We start from the raw sequence: 21,117 nt of genomic DNA on the forward strand, positions 1-21,117 counted from the left end.
AACTGAAGTGGAGAAGGCTGCAGTGCCAGGATATGACCCAGACAGCGGTCAAGACACTTCGGACCCCACTGGAGAACCTCTCCAGAGTTCCAATGCAGGACTGGGGCGTGCAAACGGAGCCAAGGCAAACCCAGCAGAACGGGGTTGACGGTCTTGGACAGGACAAACAGGGAGATGAGCTCAGCATAAAAAGCTCCCACTTGAAGTCTTAAACAAAGACAGAGTCCAGGTAGGCAGAGACCGGATGGGACCTCTCGCCAGCAATGATGGTTACGGGAATGAACAGTTTGGAAGAGAGTTCTCGATTAAATGCAGTGGCGCCCAGGGTTGTCTCTCCAACCAAACCTAGGCGCTGGGGTTTTTTGGCTTCTGAGGGCACAGACGCACGACATGGCCAGCGAGGCTGCAATATAAACAGAGTCCAGAGGTGCGCCTGCGCTGTTTCTCCTGGACGGAGAGTTTTAGCTGGTCCACTTGCATCAGAACCTCGGGCAATGCAGTAGAAGGAGGCAAGAGGGGTTGCTGGAAGGACAATGCTGCAAGGAACTCGGATGTCCATGGCCGTCGAGGGGTAAGTCAGAACGACAGGCCGTGGCCATAGACGTTACAGTCCGTATCCAGTCAGTGATTGATAGTCTTCCCTGTATGCATGCTCAACCACTGGGTGAGAGCAAGGACTCTGGACTCGCTTGGCTTTAAGGGATATTCCCATCTCCGGAAAAAAAAGGGAGTTACGGAAACAGCATAGCAAAGCAAGATTGGCTGTTTTCTTAATGCCGGTCACCTCTCCCCTTACTCTCCATTTAGATGTCAGCGGCCGCCTCACCAGGGAAATTCGTGGGACTTCCATTCTCAAGATAGGTGCAGGTCCCAGAGCTGGGACGCGCATGTATCAGGCATTTATGGGATATCCTGTTGATATGCCATAAATATCTAAGATGGGAATAACCCTTTAAGTCTGTTTTAATTACTGAACAAGTAATGCATGTCAACATATGGTGAGTGGTAGTGAACCGTAACAGTTTTTCCTCTAATAAATGGCCAGTGGTATAACAAATTTTTTCTTATTATGGAATTGAAAGTGAGTATAATTCAACTAATTCCAAGTACTGGTCCCTTTAAACCACGTTCACACACTGCAATAGCAACACCGCAGCTATATACCTACTTATTTATTTATTTTTTGGGAGATTTAGAAACAGTTTCCAAAGAGAAGGTGTAAAAAGAGGAAAAAAGTTTGTCATAGGCTCTGCACATATAAGTCTTCGTTCACATTTCCATTTTGGTTTTCCATTGTTCTGCTCTATCATATGAGCAGAACAACGTCAAAGCGGAAACACCGGGTCTAACGGCACCCGACCGAACACATTGACTTTAATGGTTTCCGTCGGGTTTCTGTCATGGTGTCCATCGTTTTAGCAGGAAAAATAGCGGACAAAATAACGGAGCCTCTGACGAAGATGTGAACACAGTTGAATTTGTTTGGTGCGTATGCCAGGGAAATCTTCCGACATATGTGGCAAATGTAAAGCCACTCTATGTATACCATAGAGTGGCAGACATCATACATAAATCTTTATGTTAAAAACGTATACTGCACGGTATATGGGGTTTTTCTTAAACACAAAATCAAATATGTGTTCATATCATTGCATAACTTTATGTTGAACTACTATGTTGTATTTTTCAGGGTTCCACCAAATCTCTCAATATCAAACAAAGGAGCTCTCTTCCAAGGTGAGGGTCGATCCTCCTTACTGCTCTAGTTATATAAAAACACCATTATATGTGTACTACCGTCTGCAATATTAACTACCCATATAGTAAGGGTATGAGGAACAATCTGTTTTGCCTTCTTTGATGCAGGAGTTTCAGCCTGGACCAAGTGATCCAGCGCAGCTATGACCTTGACCTGACATACATCACAGAACGTATCATTAGTGTCTTCTTCCCCACCATCCTGGAGGAACAGCGATATCGTAGCAATCTGCGGGAAGTAGCAAGCATGCTGAGATCCAAACACGAGGACAAGTATCTGGTAAGCTTGAAGAACATTTCCTCCTAAGATTAAAACTTCACCACTAGATTTCGATCATGGAGATCTCTTCTGTCAACTTCTGAGTGAGTCTGTACTGGTTTATCTATGGGTTGTCACCAAACAAAAATGTAACTAAGAATCAGCTGGTAGAATTTTACTAGTATTTTTTTTTTATTATTGTATATTTTTGTCATATATTGTTCTTACAAGCAAGCCTCGGATGATAATAGATGAGAAATGATGATTGTATTATTAATATATTACAGGGGCTTCTCACGATGGACATGAATTTTGGATAACCCCTTTACTATAAAATACAAATCTTTGTAATATACTTAGTCCTGAAAAAGGCTGTTCCCACTGATGTGGCCTATGGCTTTACCACCTCCAGGTTTTTGTACTGACCCTTTGCCACATGACAATGACAGCCAATTGTGGCACAGCCCCATGAACCCAACACCACAGTTCTGTGCCATGATTGGCACAGAGTGGGTAAAGCAGTGGGCCATGATGGCGAGGACAGTCCCTTTCAAGGCTGTAAGTATATTTTAGCACAGAAAAAGGGTTTTCAAAAATTGAACACAAATCTCAGAAAACCCCTTTAAAGAGAACCTTTCTCCTCCCCATACATGTGCAGCTGAGTGCAGCATGTAATGGGTAGGACTGCACAAAACCTGGGGCACTTTACACTTTTTTTTTTTTTCTACCCTCCTCCATTATTTAGATAGCGGTGCTGTTATATTTGGCGCCCGATATTTAAATAACCCCCTGAACTGTCAATGGGGCGTGTAATGGCAGGGGGGCGTGTTACTATGGCTGTGACACTGTCCAATTAGATACGGACAGTGTTACAGGAAGAGCGAGGATAGGGGAGAGAGTGTGCGTGCGCGCGCACGCTCTCACTCTTCAGCTGTCAAGATCAGTCTTCTGCCGAACTGGCAAGGGGGCGTGTCACTGCTACAGGCAGTGTAAGAGTTTGGGAGAGGAGAGCGCGCATGCGCGCTCTCCTCTCTTCAGTTCTTGCGAGAAATCAGTCTTGTACTTTGTCTGCCGAAATGGCAAGGGGGCGTGTCACTGCGTGTCCTCTCCCCAGCTCTTACACTGTCCATAGCAGTGTCACGCCCCCTTGACAGTGCGGCAGAAGACTGATCTTGACAGCTGAAGAGTGAGAGCGTGCGCGCGCGCGCGCACACTGTCTCCTCTATTCTTGCTCATGCTGTAACACTGTCCGTATCTGATTGGATAGTGTCACAGAAATAGTAACACGCCCCCTTGCCAGTACAAGCCCCATTGACAGTTCATGGGGCTATTTAAATATCAGGCTCCAAATATAACGGCACCGATATCTAAATAACGGAGGAGGGTAGGAAAAAAATGTAAAGTGCCCCAGGGTTTGTGCAGCCCTCCCCATTACATGCTGCACTCAGCTGCACATGTATGGGCAGGTGAAAGGTTCTCTTTAAGCCAAAGTCTTGATCCCTCTAAATGTACAAATGAAGAGACTGGTGTGACCTGAAAGTAATGTTGCTCATAGTGCCTTCTGTCTGTAAACACTAATATATTTCTATAGGTCTAGTGTTCATATATATAAATAAACAGATGAGATTTCACTTTTCCATTCTTTGTCCTTTATGTTTTGTATTTTTATTTTTTTTTACAGTTTTTTAACCTGTCAAGGAAAAGAAATGATATTAGAAAGCTCAACCCAAAGGTAAATGTATTACAAATAAGTATTAACAGGGAGTCTGCGTACAGAGGGTGCGTGGCTTTGGAGAGTTTATGATCACCTGTCTAAAATGAGTAGTATCTTGCCATGAATTTTGATGTTTGAGGCAGCAACCGGCTGAGCATTGGCAAACTTTATATAAATGATATTCACGTATACTAGTTATATATTCTGCTAATAAATATGGGCAAAATGATCAAAACCGGTGCAAATAAAAAGTGGAGTAGTTGCACATAGTAACCTATCATGTTGCTTAACAAAAGGAACTCAGAAAAATGTATGCTGGAATCTGATTTGTTTCTACGGGCACTGTTACATTTTTCATTTGTACCTGTTTTCATTCTTAAATTTTTCATTTGTACCTGTTTTTATAATTCTCCCTCCTTGTCTTCCTTTTTCATTATATTAATTCTTATTGTTGTTGTTGTTATATTACATTATATTTTGAAAATCCATTTGCGGTTGGATTACTTTTGAGGTCTCTCACTGCCCAAAATTATACTTTTCCTATATTCATTATCCTTTAGCTCACTGGTGTAAATGAAAGATTGAGGTGTTCCACCTATCAGGATCAGATCAGATTCCATGAGGCTTTGTTCAGACATCGCGATTTGTTGCAGAATTGGATGCAGATTTTTTAAACAAAGCCAGAAGTGGATCCAGGAGGAATGAGAAGTATAAGTTCTTCTCTTCTATCTCTTATTTCTTTTGAAACAACTTCTGACTTTGGCTTAAAAATCGGCATGAAAATTTGTTCCAAAATCTGCAACAAATTGCGATGCGTGAACATAGCCTAACAAGGAGCAGTTATTTTCCCCTATCCCACCACCCTCCATCATAATATCCCAGCCTTGCCACTGCGTTTTCCTACTCCCACATACCACCACCACCACCACCACCACCACAGAAAACACATTAACACCGTTCTAGTCCTATTGGCAGCTGCTTTATTTTGATTCTATGCCAAAACAGCTCTTTTTGGTTGATCAGCCGACCTTGTCTATGACCTTGGCTCCCGCCGGCAACAGCACCTCCTCCAGATATAGCACTACTTGTCTTATATTACCTTCCTTACTTTTGCTTTCACCAACCCTCCTCCACACCAGATTGGCGAAGCCTAAAACTGCAGGGGCTTATAGCAGATCGTTCTATTCAAAGAGGGGCTGTGACTCTTCAGTCACTTTCATACTCTATATATGTCATGTTTCCAGGCAAACCACCCATAACTCAATAATCCTTTGTAAATGGTAAACCACGTAATATGCATTTTCCTTCTTTATGGTCTCTTAGGTTCAGGAGTTTTTCTGGCCAGATTGCCATGCACCGCCACTTGATGTGATATGCTCCATTTGTAAAGCAATGGAGGCCTGGCTCAACAATGACCCACAGCATGTGGTGGTCCTGCACTGCAAGGTATTGACTAGGATGGTACCAATGTTAACTAAGGAATAAAATATAGGTCATTTTTCTGTACAGTGTGTCACCATGAGTTGGTAACGTTCCTTTCTTTTGCCAGGGAAATCAGGGGAAGACCGGAGTGGTTATTGCATCTTACATGCACTATAGCAAGGTGTCTGCAAGGTATTGTTTGGTTAATTTTCATTGTAAATTTATATACTGCATATAGGTATAGAAAAAGGATGCATCATAATCCATTTCCAGCATAAATGTTTGTGAAAAAGTATTGACCCCCTCCGGATCTTACCAGTCAATACATATTGGTTACACATTCAACAATATGTAATATTAGACGTAGGAAAATCTATTACTGCATTTATTTGAGGTAAAAGTTATCCAACATCCATATCACCCTTGTAAAAATCTAATGCCCCTGTTGCCCCATCCTCAGTGTCAACTGATGGAAAAAAAAGGCTCTGATAATTTGATATCAGTCTTTCGCATTGTTATTAAAGACAATTCTTATACATTAGTAGGTTCCTTCATTAATAATTTTACAGGTCCTGAAGCAGAAAAGCGTCCCGCACCATTACACTACTACCACTGTTGATTGTAGGTAGAATATTCTTACTGTTGAATGTTGTGACCCAGATAATTCATATTTAACTCACCTGTCCATAGAACATTATCTAAAGCATTTTGGGATCAACCTGGTGTTTTTGTTTTTGCAGACGGTAGATGAGCTTTGATGTTACTCTTGGATAATAGTGGTTTCCACCTGGCTATAATCCCATATATCCCATTATTACTCTTATTGTGATGTCCCAAGCAATGACCTTCTCTGAGGCTAGAGAGGTCTTCAGTTCTCTGGATGTCCTCCTTTTATGTTTTGTAACATTCTGTATTAACTCTCAACACAATTTCAGTAATTTTGGCAAGCTGGCCACTATGGGTAAAATTCACAATTTCAAGACAGTTTCTCACTTCTTCTGGAATACCTTTTTATTGTGACATATTATTGTACTGGTACAAGCTTTGTGGTGACTACTTTATTCCCGTAAGGTTCATCTTGGCAGGCTATTATAAAGCCTGGCTGTGATCGGTCAACTAAATCTAATGATAAATTACATTTAGTCGATTGATTAACTAAAACCAGTCACACAAGATAACCGTCAGCCAAATGACCGATCGGTATCTCCTTCGACTCCCCCTTAAAGAGGCTCTGTCACCAGATTTTGCAACCCCTATCTGCTATTGCAGCAGATAGGCGCTGCAATGTAGATTACATTAACGTTTTTATTTTTAAAAAACGAGCATTTTTGGCCAAGTTATGACCATTTTTGTAGTTATGCAAATGAGGCTTGCAAAAGTCCAAGTGGGTGTGTTTAAAAGTAAAAGTCCAAGTGGGCGTGTATTATGTGCGTACATCGGGGCGTTTTTAATACTTTTACTAGCTGGGCGTTCTCATGAGAAGTATCATCCACTTCTCTTCAGAACGCCCAGCTTCTGCCAGATCACGCTGTGACGTCACTCACAGGTCCTGCATCGTGTCAGACGAGCGAGGACACCGGCACCAGAGGCTTCAGTTGATTCTGCAGCAGCATCGGCGTTAGCAGGTAAGTCAATGTAGCTACTTACCTGCAAACGCTGATGCCGGTGTCCTCGCTCGTCTGACACGATGCAGGACCTGTGAGTGACGTCACAGCGTGATCTCTCGAGAACACGCTGTGTCTGCACTGCCAGAAGCTGGGCGTTCTGAAGAGAAGTGGATGATACTTCTCATCAGAGCGCCCAGCTAGTAAAAGTATTAAAAACGCCCCGATGTACGCACATAATACATGCCCACTTGGACTTTTACTTTTCAACACACCCACTTGGACTTTTGCAAGCCTCATTTGCATAACTACAAAAATGGTCATAACTTGGCCAAAAATGCTCGTTTTTTAAAAATAAAAAAACGTTACTGTAATCTACATTGCAGCGCCTATCTGCTGCAATAGCAGATAGGGGTTGCAAAATCTGGTGACAGAGCCTCTTTAACTATGTATGCTAGGATTATCATATGGAAAGGGCGATAAATTGCTGCCGGACACCTCTGGCAGTGGCTTATCTCCAGGGGGAACAAAGAGTTGGGTATGTTGAAATCCATAATGCCAAATTGTTTGTTTCACTTAAGTACAGATATCGGGGGACAGGCAGACTGTTTACATACGCATCAGTTTGTCATGGATATTGGGACAATTATATAATGTATATGGCCAGTGTAAAGGATCTGCCTGACACAGCTTCTGTGTCGACGCCCGTGGTTAATCAGTCTGCTCCTAGGTCTGATAGAGTGACTCGATCTACCACCACTCAGGCTGGTAGGCTCAGGAGTGGGAGAACCTACCTATCACAGCCTGGCCAGACGGTTCTAGCTCCCACCCTCGGCTTATTTATACCTTAATTTCCTGCTTGTCTTTGCCTGTGATTCTTTCCTGTTTCCTGGCTCTGCTGCTCCTGCTATTATTATTGACCTTGCTTCATTTTAACCCTGGCTTTACTGATTACGCTCCTGCTCTGCGTTTGGTACCTCGTACACTCCTGGTTTGACTCAGCTCGTTCACTAGTCCTGTTGCTAACGGTGTTGCCGTGGGCAACTGCCCCATTTCCCTTAGCTTCTGTGTACCCTTGTCTGTTTGTCTGTCGTACACATATTGAGCGTAGAGACCGTTGCCCAGTTGTACGTCGTCGCCTAGGATGGGCTGTGCAAGTAGGCAGGGACTGAGTGGCGGGTAGATTAGGGCTCACCTGTCTGTCTCCCTACCCCATCATTACAGCCAGGGGGTATTCAGAGATTTACATTTATAGACTATCCTTAGGACAGGTCATCAATGTGTAATCGGTGAAGGACCCACATATTAGCAAAACGAAGGAGCAGGCCTTTCACTGCAGTACTGACACAATGTGACTCCAAGTCGCTATGTATGGTACTGCAGATGAGCCCCGTTCACTTGCATGGGCTAAAATGCGGTACCTGCACAGTGCATGCATATGGATACTGCTGTGTTGGGTACTGCAGTATAGGGCCAGCGCCTCTCTAGTGAGCACTGCTGGTCCTGTGCCCCCACCAATCTCACGTTGATGGCCTATCCTAAGGGGGTACCTCCATTAAGGGCATATATTTTTTCACATGGTTGATATGAGACATCTGCAAGGGGGAAATACATATTACAGAATCTAATGATATCATTGAGGGACTTTATAGGATGTTATCATCATATTAATAACCATTTCCCGACAAATAATATCAATGGTGAAATGTTATTACAATCCCTTCAATTGTAACTTTACACAAACCACTTCCACCTCAGTAAAAAGAATTATTATACATCTGGACGTTGGCCTTAGGGTTTAATGAGTAGTGACCGTTCAGTTGACTATAGTTGTTGCCATTGTAAATTAATGGGAAAGCTTACGCACACATTTATAAATTTTACTAAATTCCTTGAATCAATATATATTTAAGTTCTATTGGATGCTGTAAACCAGTGGTTGGCAACTGTGGTTCTTTAGCTATACAATTTCCAAAATTCCTTGCCAGCAGCTGGGGGATATAGGTTGTACAGAATCAGCAAGAACACCAGATGCCAAGTAAATGAACTATTTTATAACATGAGATGTTTTTCTTTTAAAAGTAACGTATTCTATTTCCATGGTATTGCAGTCTGTAGCCTTTCTGCCGTTACATTATGAATTGTTTCCACGTTTCGTGCTTCGTCCTATCTCTCCGTTCTTCCCCTAGCTGTCAGTCACGTGTATTGTTTCCGCTCCCTGTTTGTAGTGTGGATCAGGCACTCAGCACGTTGGCCATGAGAAAGTTCTGTGAAGATAAGGTCTCTTCATCGCTTCATCCATCCCAGCGCAGGTCAGTGTGGAAATATTGGTAACGACAGTGAACCCGGGAACCCGAACATTATCCATGTATCACATACAATGCCAAACCACTTCAATAATGTTTTCTTACCATGCAGTTGGGAAATCAGAACCTTTTCCTGTTCTAGAAGAGAAATATTCCCTTGCCCTGTGTCCTGTTATCAGAAGCAGCAGAATGATTTTCACTGAACTGGTTTCCTGTGATACAGATTGGCAGAATAAGTCTTATTTCCTTACAGGAATGACTAGGAAACTGTTAGTGAAGTCAGATCTCATGATATTAATCTGATCTGCCGGCAGTTTTCTCAGAGGTGAAGTCTTATGAATAAACCAATTAATACCCCATATGTCCATACAATTCCCAGTTTTGATCCAATCTGATCCAATGTAGTTGAGGATATCAATGCTTCCGACCCTTATGACCTTTGGAAGAGCATTGTATAACATACAGCATTGGGTTATCACCTAAATAAACATGCTTATTGTAAGGCCGGGCATTGTTTGATATACACTTAATTAAAGGGGTTTATGAGATTAGAAAAACATGGATGCTTTCCACTAGAAATAGCACCACTCTTATTCAGAGGCTGTGTCTGGTATTGCAACTCAGTCCCATTCAAGTTAATGAGGCTGAGCTCCAATGCCAGACACAGACTTTAGACAGGAGTGGTCCTGTTTTCAGGATGACAATAGTAATGTTTTTCTAGTCTCATACAACCCCTTTAAGCCAAACTTTCATGAGAAAATGTTTCATTGGTGCCGAAGGTTGGTGAGACTGAGACATCTGCCATTCCTAAGGCTAGATTCACACGAGCGTGGCGGAAACTCGGACGTGAAAAATATGACGTTTTTACGTCCAAGGTGCCCCCGTGCGGGTCCCGTTTTCACCGATACCCATAGACTTGAGCCTATGGGGGGATCCGTGAAAACGGAATAAAATAGAATAGGTTCTATTTTTGAGCGGACCCTTCCCACAGTCCGTTGAAACAACGGCCGTGTGAACGGCCCCATTGAAAAACATGAGTCCGTGTGACGGCCATTGTTTCAACGACCGTCACACGGATGTATTCAATGCTCATGTGAATAATGCCACGGATCCCTGCAGTCTCTGCCACCATGGTCACTGGTGCTTAGTGGGTGTAAACCTTCTCTTGTCAATGTGAAAGGAAATGACCAAGTAATTAACACAAAGGTTTTCAACCATCTTAATCTATTTATTTTATTTTTTTTTGCAATATAATCAATTTTGATCTTCTTAAAGGGGTTATCCGGGTTATTTAAAATTGATGGCCTATCTTTAGGATAGGCCTTCAATATTAGATTGTGGAGGTCTGACTCTTAGCACCACCGCCTCTCAACTGCTAGAAGGGATCCAAGCGCCACGTCCTCTTCATTTCTTACTTCTTACCAGACACAGTCTGTATTTTTAGTAGTGGCTGTGCCTTGTATTACAGCTATCTACACCTTCATTCTATTCAAGTGAATGGGATATAGTTGGAGTAAAATGCACAACCACTACTAAAAGTACAGAGCTGTGCAGTACGGAGCAGCATGAACAGCGATGTGGAAGCAGCGGTCCAATCACCGCGGCCTCTTCAAACAACTAATTAGCAGGGGTGCCGAGAGCCGGATCCCATGATCTTACAATGATGATCCGTCGTAAGTATAGGCCATGTATTTTAAAGAACTGGATAATCCCTTTAAAAGCTCAATATCTTCTCACACACTGTCCAGTTGTATCTGCCCAATCTCCTGCAGGAAAACCAGTCTGTGCAGGTTACCTTTATACAATATATTCACTTATTCCTGTTCCAGTATGGTACACATTGGCTGTCCGTGGCTGGCCATGCCCGTAATCATGGACCGTGATTACGGGCACGGTTGTGTGCATGTGGCTAACACTCCTGGAAAAACTGTTACTTTGTGTTATTCTTATTGCAGGGCCTAAAGGGGCAGTGCATGAATTCTATATTTGGTATTCCTAGAATGTGTGTGTCATGCACCGCCCCCTCAGACCCTGCACTATTGCACTAGAGTCATTTTGCGCCAATCTGGACAGCATTCCACTTTTTTTTACAAGGCTCTGGTTGTTAAATGGGTATATATTGTAAGACATCTGCACCAATTGGAATACAAGGAAAATTAATAAAATCTGTTTGTGCAGGTATATCAATTATTTTGGAGGATTATTGTCTGGGACCATAAAGATTAGCAGTGACATGTTATCGCTGCAGTGTGTACTACTACCAGTTATCCCAGCACTCCAGAATGATGGGGGTAAGTAATCATATCAATGATTGTAACTGACATATAATATCAAGTGTAACATACATAATAAGAAAGAGAGGCTGGGAATCTCCTATTTGGAAGACTGAGAGGAGACATATCAGTCTTTCCTTTATACTTTCCCTCTTTTTGGATCCATTCCTGTGTATGGTTAAAAAAAAACTGTATCAAAATCTGCATGTGTGATTCCAGCCTCAGGGTATGTTCACACGAGGGCGTCCGTAACGGCTGAAATTACGGGGATGTTTCAGCCTGAAAACATCCCCGTAATTTCAGCCGTAACGGCATGTGCAGGCGCTTGAACGCCACGTCCATTACGGGCGTAATTGGCGCTGCTATTCATTGGAGTCAATGAATAACGGCTCCAATTACGGCCAAAGAAGTGACAGGTCACTTCTTTGACGCGGGCGTCTATTTACGCGCCGTCTTTTGACAGCGGCGCGTAAATTACGCCTCGTGTGAACAGATAAACGTCTGCCCATTGCTTTCAATGGGCAGATGTTTGTCAACGCTATTGAGGCACTATTTTCAGACGTAATTCGGGGCAAAAACGCCCGAATTACGTCCGTAAATAGGCCGTGTGAACATACCCTTAGGCTATGTTCTGGCAATTAAACTGCACCAAAAAAATAAACCGCTTTTAAAAACTCTAGCAGGTTTTAAATGTAACATGCGTTTTTGGTGACGTTTTCATGAGGTGTTATTTTGTACATGCTTCTTTTCCGGAGTTTTTGAAATCCTATAGTGAAGTCTGAAAAAAAAACGCCAAACCCAGAGCATGCTGCGTTTGATAAAAAATGCCACTGACCACATAATTTCCCCAAAAACGCCACAAACCAAACTGCAGTTGAGTGTAAGGAATTTGATATTTTACTATAGACTTTAATGCAACATATGGCTGCACGTAAAACTGTATGAAAAAAATGCCTTAAAAAACTCCATTAAAAACACCACAAAAAAACGCAGTAAAACACTGTGTGTGAAACCACCCTAATAGGAGCCGCCAAGACAAGACAAATTATGGGCGCGTTCAGACGTGGCAGACTTTTTCCGCTGCAAATGTTGGTGCAGATTTGGGGCAGTTACGCAACGAATCTGCACCAACATTTGCATATTTGACAGGTAATTCAGACGTTGCAGAAAACACAGCGGACTTGCCACCGATTTCAGTTTTTGCATTGCAAAGGCTGAAATCCGCAGTGAAATTCCGCTTCTTCTCCGCAACAGACAGTGCATGCTGTGGAGGGAAAATTCCGCACTGCAGCCTATGGTCCGCAGCGGAGTTTTCCACAACGTCTGCACGACGTTAACTAAAAAGGTGTTGAAACCAATGGACAAACTGTCTGCTGCGGATCTCCACTGCGGACTGTCCGCAGCTGAATTCAACAGCAATTCCGCCACATCTGAATGTGCCCTAAAACCTTATCAAAAATGCATGAAATTTTTAAAAATGCAATGCATTTTTCATGCAGTTTTAAGGCTTCGTTCACATCTGCGTCGGGACTCCGTTCATGGGTTCTGTTGGACCTTTCTGTCAGGGGAACCCATGAACGGAATCCAAAATGAAACAAATGGAAACCATAGGTCATCACCATTTTAGTTTATTCGATTTGACGGAATCAATACTGTAGTTGACTGCGCTATTCATTCCGTCAAAACAACGGAACCCTTACACAACAGTGACAAATTGAAACCATTTGCACCGGATCTATCACCATTGAAATGGTGATGCAAACGGAAACCATAGGTTTGTTTCAGTTAGGATTCCTTTCATGGGTTCCCCTGACAGAAAGCTCAGACGAAAACCCATGAACGGAGCCCTGACTCAGACGTCATGAAGCCTAAGGGCATGTTCACATGTGGTGGAGTTTTTCCGCTGCAAATATTGGTGCAGATTTGGGGCAATTACGCAACGAATCTGCACAAACATTTGCATATTTGACAGGTAATTCAGACGTTGCAGAAAACACAGCGGACTTGCCACAGATTTCAGTTTTTGCATTGCAAAGGCTGAAATCCGCAGTGAAATTCCGCTTCTTCTGCGGAGGGAAAATTCTGCACCGCAGCCTACGGTCCGCAGCGGAGTTTTCCGCAACGTCTGAACTAACTTGCCTAAAAATGTATAGAAACAAATGTAAATAACGGCTGCTGGAGAATTCCACTGCAATTCCGCCACGTGTGACCATGCCTTAAGTCAGTCTCACACACACAGTTTTGATCGGCTCCGTTTTTGGCTCAGTATTTTGATCCAAAGCCAGAAGTGGAGCTAAAGGAATGAAATTTACACAGAAAATACAAATTCTTCACTTTCTTTTTGTGTCCACTTCTGTGTTTGGCTCAAAAAATAGAACCAAAAACTGCATCAATACTGGTTTTTTTTATGTGTGTTTCTTGGCCTCACTTTTTTTTTCCTCCACACTATTCCCTCTGCTATTTTAAATAGACGCATCATTTTAATGCCGTTGCGTCTTTCCCTATAGAAGTCTATGGGAGGAAAATTAATCAAATGCTTACGGCATCAGATAGAGCATGCTACAGCTTAAAAAACAAACAAAAGAAAAACACAGCGCCCCTCTAAAACCGCATGTATGACAACCGCACATGTGAACTACACTTTTCAAGACTCATTGGTCTGTATGTCGTTTTTTGGTGCAGTTTCAGGCTGCATAAATCTGAACATGGGAACAAACCCTACGTGGTTATGCTGCCAGAAGCGATGCCCAGGGCAATAGCAACGGTGCTCCCACAGCCTTAGTGCCCATGAACTACAGAAGGTTACTCTTTTGTGAGCTAAACGGATATATAATAAAAATTGGTGTCAATGCAGGACATGTCAATTGTGTGAAACCCTGGCTTCATGCTCATTGCCACTGGTTTTGAGCACGTCACGGCTTCTTCCATTGTGTCAAATGTTAAAAAATAGGTTAAAAAAACCATTTCTTAGTTATATTTGCTTCTTCTCTCACTGTTTTTCAAAAATAACAACAGGAAATATCCGCCATTGCTACCAACTCCTGATGGCAAGTCTCCCAATTTTAACAATCACATACAGTAGATACATGTAATGCATCTCGGAGTCTGGTAAAGCTGGGTGGCCATGACTTTGTGTATTCTTATTCTTTATCTATAAGGCTTGGCTGCATGTTTTGCAAAATCTCTTTTTATTAAACTGGTACACAAAACATACAAGGGAAGACATCATACGATACAATACAAGTCAGGTATCAGGGTTTGCAAAATGAAAACAAAGCAAGAATACAGGTCTTGGGTATCATTACAACTCTCTGAAAATGACGTCAGATAGACATCGCAAAGGAAACAACATCCTCACAATACAAGCTAACCCACAAGAGACCCTGAACTGACATGCATCTCAGTAAGAGTACAAAATAGCTAAGACATAATACAGGAAAATAAGAACATGGTAGTAGCATCCTCCGGTGTCACGCCTTTATGTCACATTGCCACATTACAATGGTTGAAAGTATGCAAATAGGACTCAACTTGACTTGAATTTAAAAGGTCTCTTAATTCATAACATGACGTGAATAACAGAATTGTGCTGAGTTGTGGAGACAGTGTTTATGGATATCTTATGACCCCCCCACCTCCCGGACCAGCCATGGTTTCCATATTTTCAGATATCTCTCCCTTGAATGGTCTATCCAGGCAGCCATTTCCTCCAATCTACATATCTGCTGCATTTTATCTAACCATATCTCCACCGTCGGTGGGTTAGACTGTCTCCAAAAGGTAGGCACTAGCAATTTAGCAGCAGAGATCATGTGGGTCGGAAGACTGTGTACAGATGGCGTAAAATCAGGTATTGGCAACCAGAGTAGTATCAGTGCTGATGTTAGTGTAATACTTGTGGAACAGACAGAATTTATTATTTTTTCAACCCCCCTCCAATAGCTTAATATCTTGGGGCACGACCACCAGATGTGAAGAAAGGTGCCCGGACCCTCTCGGCACCTCCAACATAAATTATCAGAGACTAAACCTATAGAAAATAGGAAGTCCGGAGTTCGGTACCAACGTGTTACCAGCTTGTAGGAATTTTCTTGTATACGTACACACTTAGAAAACCCCTGAGCGGCTTTCAATATAAACCCTACTTCCTCTTTGGAGAGAGACAAGCCCAAATCCCTTTCCCATTGTCTCACAAAATGAGGTTTTTGCGAAGATGTCTCCAATAGAATGCCTTTATACAATTTAGACAGAACTTTAGACGGGGTGGCCGGTAATAATATGTAATTTTCTAGCCAGGTCGGGTCTACTTTTAATGGAGGTGATTGAGCTTTGAACATACCAATGGTAGTTGTATAATCTGCCATTTGTAGTGCGTTTGGTTGCTTCAGATCCCGTCCCTTAAAAACCGATTGCAAGTCGGGCGGCCCATCTAGTTCCCACAATTCAGATACTTGTACCTTATTTAAGCACCTCCAAAAATCCGCTGTTCTATCGGACGGTCTACCCAAATATGAGGGCAAGACACTCAAAGGAGCAAGAGGCGAGAGGAGCTGTTTTGACATATTCAAGGCTTTTGCCGTGTGGCACACCGCCATCGTTCCCTTAGTGATTGGGCTCAAGTATCCCTTTGAGGAGTACGAGGCAGATCGAACCCATAGCAATCCCAACATCTCTGGTCCCATGAGGGATCTTTCCATAACCACAGACAGAGAGGTATTACCCCCGTCTGCCAGTTGCGTCCAGCGGGCTAAATGGTTCGCTATAAAATAAGTTTCCAGATCCGGTAAGGAGATGCCCCCTTGCTCCTTCTTTTGTATCAGGAAGGAGTATGCTAGTCTGGATCTCTTAGAGCCCCATAAAAAGGAAATGAATAGGGATTTGAAATTCCTGAAGTAGCTCTTCGGAACCTCTATAGGTAAAGCACACACCAGGTACGTAATCTGCGGAAGTATATAAGTGGCGAGTAAGTTCTTCCTACCAAACCACGACATAAACGGGATTCTCATGGATAACAATTGCTTACGGATCTTAGCAAAAAGGGCTTTATAATTGAGACTAAAGAGCTCCCTCAGGTCAGCAGGAATCATGACCCCCAGAAATTTTATAGCCCCGGATGGCCACCTGAAGGGGGTGCAATTTTGCAGTTTAAGAATGATCCGGGAGGAGACATTGATATTTAACGCTTCCGACTTGCTAAGATTTATTTTGAAGTTGGAAACGAAACCAAACTTATCGAACAGCGTCAGTAGGTGCGGCAGAGCCGACAGTGGGTTGGTGATAAATAAAAGGAGATCATCAGCGAATGCTGCAATTTTATGCTCTACCGCCCCTACCTTCAATCCTCTAACCTCTTCATGCTGTCTAATATATAATAACAGTGGCTCTAGGGCCAAAATAAAAAGAGCCGGGGAGAGAGGACAGCCCTGTCTGGTGCCATTTTTTATGAAGAAAGGGGCTGACAATATTCCATTTACTCTAATTTTGGCTGAAGGCTTTGAGTATAGGGAGAATATGGCACTTATAAAGGGCTGGGGAAACTTAAATTTTTCTAAGGCACTTTGGATAAACCTCCAGTCGACCCTATCGAAGGCCTTTTCAGCGTCAGTTCCTAAAAGGACAAGAGGAACCCTCTTCCTTCGCGCGAGGTGTATCGCATTAATAACTCTAGTGATGTTATTCTTCCCTTCCCGCCGCGGAACAAAACCCACCTGCTCTTCTGCTATCAATTTCGGTAAAAATTTAGCTATTCTGCTAGCCAGTAGTTTGGCCCACCACTTCACATCTGTGTTTAACAGTGAAATCGGCCTATAGCTTGCACAGTCATCAGGACTCTTTCCTTCTTTTGGAATGAGAGTAATGAAGGCTTCCAGAGCCTGCGGCGGGAGGGAAGAACCACTCAGGAGAGAATTACATACCTCCAGAAAGTGTGGGAGAAGTATGCTACTAAATTTTTTGTAATACGTGATGGGTAGTCCATCTGGCCCTGGACATTTCCCCGAGGGTATGCTCGTTAAACTGGTCTGCAACTCTTCTATCGTGAAGGGGGCCAATAGGGATGTATTTTCACTATCTGATAATTGGGGAAAAGTCAGTTTGCTGAGGAAAGACCGAACCGCCACTTCTCTGTCTTCGTGTGCTGAGGCTAATGAACTCGCTGGACCTTGAGCGTCTAGATTGTATAAGTTAGCGTAGAACTGTCTAAAGGCTTCGGCCACTTGAGGAGTGGTAGAAACCCGCTGACCCGAGGCAGTCTTAACAGAGGAAACAAAGGATTTCTCCGTTTGAGTCTTGAGCATTTTGGACATCAATTTTGAGCCCCTGTCCCCATGTAAATATATACGACATTTGAGTCTCTGAAAGGCCTTTGCTGTCTGTATATTTAACATATCTTTAAGATTATGACGGAGGGAGTCCAATTCCTTGCGTAATGGAGCTGTCAGAGTTTGCTGGTGTAGTCGTTCAAGAGCCGAGATCTGCGCCAGCAAAGACTGCATTTTCTTATTCCTATCCTTCTTCAAACGAGAGCATAATGCAATGAATTCACCTCGGATAAATGCTTTATGGGCTTCCCATATTACTGGCACTGTTACATCAGGTGTACTATTTAGACAAAAATATTCCTCCAATTTCGCACCCAAGACCCCCGTGTGCACCTCATCTGAGAGTATCGTGTCATTAAGCCGCCAAGACCAAGATCTGACCGGCAGATCTCGAACATGTATTGTAGCCAGCACCGGGGCATGATCTGAAACTGTAATATGCCCTATGGAAGTTGACTGCAAATTCGAAAGGCACGGCGTAGACATAAAGATGTAGTCTAGTCTGCGATATACTTTATGTCGATGTGAATAAAATGTATAGTCTCTTTCCTGTGGATGGGAGAGACGCCATACATCCGTTAGCTGGCAGTTATATAACATCAATTTAAGTTTGTGCATAGCTCGATGAGTGAACACACGGGCGGTCGAAGTAGAGTCGAGATCAGGTTCCAGCGCCACATTTAGATCCCCTCCCACAACTGACATCCCCTCCCCAAAACTCTTAAGTATACGTAATGTCTTAAGCAACCACGGAATCTGTTTATCATTGGGGGCATACAAGCATGCTATAGTCATCTTGGTGTTGCAGAGAGAACCCTTAAGAAAAATATATCGGCCTGCCGGGTCAGCCTTTGAAACTTCTACTTTAAATGGAAAATCTTTATGAATACCTACAGTCACACCTCTAGAGGCCGATGTATGGGTACTATGGAACCACTGGCTGTACGAGGACAACGGCAAGCGGGGTAACCTCTCATGGCGGAAATGAGTCTCCTGCAACATCAAGACGTCCGGCTTATCCTGTTTAAACATTTTGAACACCTGAGACCTCTTTTGCGGTGTCCCAAACCCATTTACATTCAGTGTCAAGAAAGTAATCGGGGCCATGACCCATTCAGAAAACAATTAGCTTCATAATACAATGTAGGCGTGAACACCGGAGGGATGCAAAACACACATATAACTATATACAAAAGAAAAAATAGAAAAAGATGTAGTGAGGCAACGACATTCCATAGGCAAAAAGGTATTAAGGGGGAACCTCCTATCCCACAGAGGATGTCCCTTGTCTTAAGATGTCGTGGCCCGACTACAGAGTTGCAAGGGGGGTGAAACGAGGAAACCAACCTCATTCAATGTTAAGAGAGAACACAGACTTCCATATAATCTACCAATCTTGTGCCATAAAAGGAGGGTGTACGTGCTGATGAACATCATAACAACACAATGACAGGGCATAAATCTTATAACAACTTAGCCAAAAAGTAAAGGATATAAAGTGGTCAAATCCCCTCTAGCGGGGGCCCCGAACGGGCTCATGGGGCTTCCAGTTGCTGTCCAAACCCTCTCCTTGTGTTGCTACGTGGGGCCTTAAACTTCCGGGGTTTCTGCCAAGTGTGCGGATCAGGGACCTCGCATGTCGGGACATCTCGCTGTATCGGCATCCAGTCCGGTATGTCGATTTTCTCCATGCCTATTTTCGGCCAGGCTTTAGCGAGGTCTTCTGGCGTCCTGATAGTGATCTGTCGACCCTCCCTCAGGATCGCCAGGCCGAACGGGAACAGCCATCGCATGGGTATCTTCCTTAGCCTCAAAGCTTCGGTCAAGGGCTTCAGCAGCCGTCTTTTGGCCAGGGTGCTGGCAGCTAGATCCTGGAAGACCAGTATCTTGCTATCCTCAAATGCCAAGTCGGGAATCACTCGTGCAGCCGAGAGAATGGCAGACGTGTCCAAAAAATTGAGCAGACCGCAGATAACATCTCTGGGAGGTTCGTCTCGAGATGGCTTAGGTCGTAATGCCCGATGGGCTCTCTCAATAATGACCTGCGCCGCTTTTTCCTGTCCCAGAATGGTCGAGAAAATGATCCTCACTGTTGGCAAGATCTCCTCTGTGGATACCGTCTCTGGGATGCCTCTCAACCTGACATTTTTCCGCCTGCTGCGGTTCTCCTGATCCTCCAACTGTAGGTAAGTATGATTTAGATGGGAGACATGTGAAGCTACTGCACCTTGCACGGCCTCCACTTGTTGCATAATGGCGGATTGAGTGTCCTCCAGTACTGCCACTCTTTGCCCCACATGCTGTATGTCCGCTTTAATGGAAGACAGTTCCTTTAATACTGGGGACATCGCGCTAGCCAATGCTTTTTTCAAGAAAGCTCTAGTGATAGGTAATGGATCTGACCCACCTCCAGCATCAGAGTGCGTACAGGAGCTCTCTTCATCAGAATCATCGTCGCGGCTTATTTCCGGCGGGAGTGATTTCTCCGGCGCCATCTTGCTTTTCCCGGCCGGGGAGAGATGCTTTTTATGGAGGAATTTCTCCATCTCCGACTGCGTTTTACCGGTTTTCGGGGTCCCCCGGGAGTCACACGATTTGTCCCGACTTGTACGGACCATTATCGTGTAATTAAAAGCCCTCCAGCCGTGGAAGTCTGCGTCTCAGTGAGGAGCGCCGGGATCAAGCGACCATCTCACAGTGCGGTTAGCTCCGCCCCCCCTTGGCTGCATGTTTTCATGGCTGGAGTATGAAGGAACTGAGTTTATCGGCATGCAGTTCTGAATTTCTCTGTGACTGTTCCACTATTCATTTCAGCTTACATGGTGCTCATTATACATGTGTTTTAGTCACATATGTTTCTCATCATTCCTGGCTTCCATTCACATCTGCTTCCCAGATCCATAGAATTAGCATCAACTGTATTATAAACTCCACCTTGGCCATTGGATGCCGTGCTAGACATAGACTCCCACTGCTCATTGCCATGTGGAATTCAACATTTTCAAGCATCCAAAATTAGTTTGGAAAAACAAAAACCCTAAATGTATATCACTCTGAAATGTAATGAAACCATATGCAACTAATGCTTGTTCCCATATAGCTAGAATATAGGATGAGAGCGCAGGTTTCCAGACCTGAGTCACTCCGCTTCCCTTGTGGTCTGTACATACCACTCATCTTCTCGCATATGTCAGACATCTGCTCAGTGTTAGCCTAGCATGCAGCGTAGCACTAACTTCTATTTAATATCATAGACGTCAGTTGATTTGCCATTTAACATAATTCTTTGACTTTTTATTTATGACTATTTGCTATTCACAGCTGTGTATTATCTTGGAACCATCCTTGTTCCATGACTATTACATTATTTAGTTTATCTTTGTTAAGATATGCTCACTAACAGGCCAAATAGTCATGTTATGTCCCTAAGTAGTAAAGAAGGAAAGCACCTGCCAGATATG

General features: G+C 43.4%; 1 protein-coding gene across 1 annotated transcript in view; it reads left to right on the top strand.

The window, feature by feature from the left end:
* Positions 1-21,117, top strand: part of TNS2 (tensin 2) — a 128,452-nt gene that overhangs the window by 81,318 nt on the left and 26,017 nt on the right. Inside the window, exons 6-12 of the mRNA XM_075851823.1 lie at positions 1,691-1,737; positions 1,867-2,038; positions 3,699-3,749; positions 5,055-5,177; positions 5,281-5,345; positions 8,986-9,069; positions 11,242-11,354. Of these exons, the coding sequence (XP_075707938.1) occupies positions 1,691-1,737; positions 1,867-2,038; positions 3,699-3,749; positions 5,055-5,177; positions 5,281-5,345; positions 8,986-9,069; positions 11,242-11,354 (655 nt within the window). The remainder of the gene's footprint in view (positions 1-1,690; positions 1,738-1,866; positions 2,039-3,698; positions 3,750-5,054; positions 5,178-5,280; positions 5,346-8,985; positions 9,070-11,241; positions 11,355-21,117) is intronic.

This window comes from Rhinoderma darwinii, chromosome 2, assembly GCF_050947455.1.
Source record: "Rhinoderma darwinii isolate aRhiDar2 chromosome 2, aRhiDar2.hap1, whole genome shotgun sequence".
Classification (NCBI taxonomy): Eukaryota; Metazoa; Chordata; class Amphibia; order Anura; family Rhinodermatidae; genus Rhinoderma; species Rhinoderma darwinii.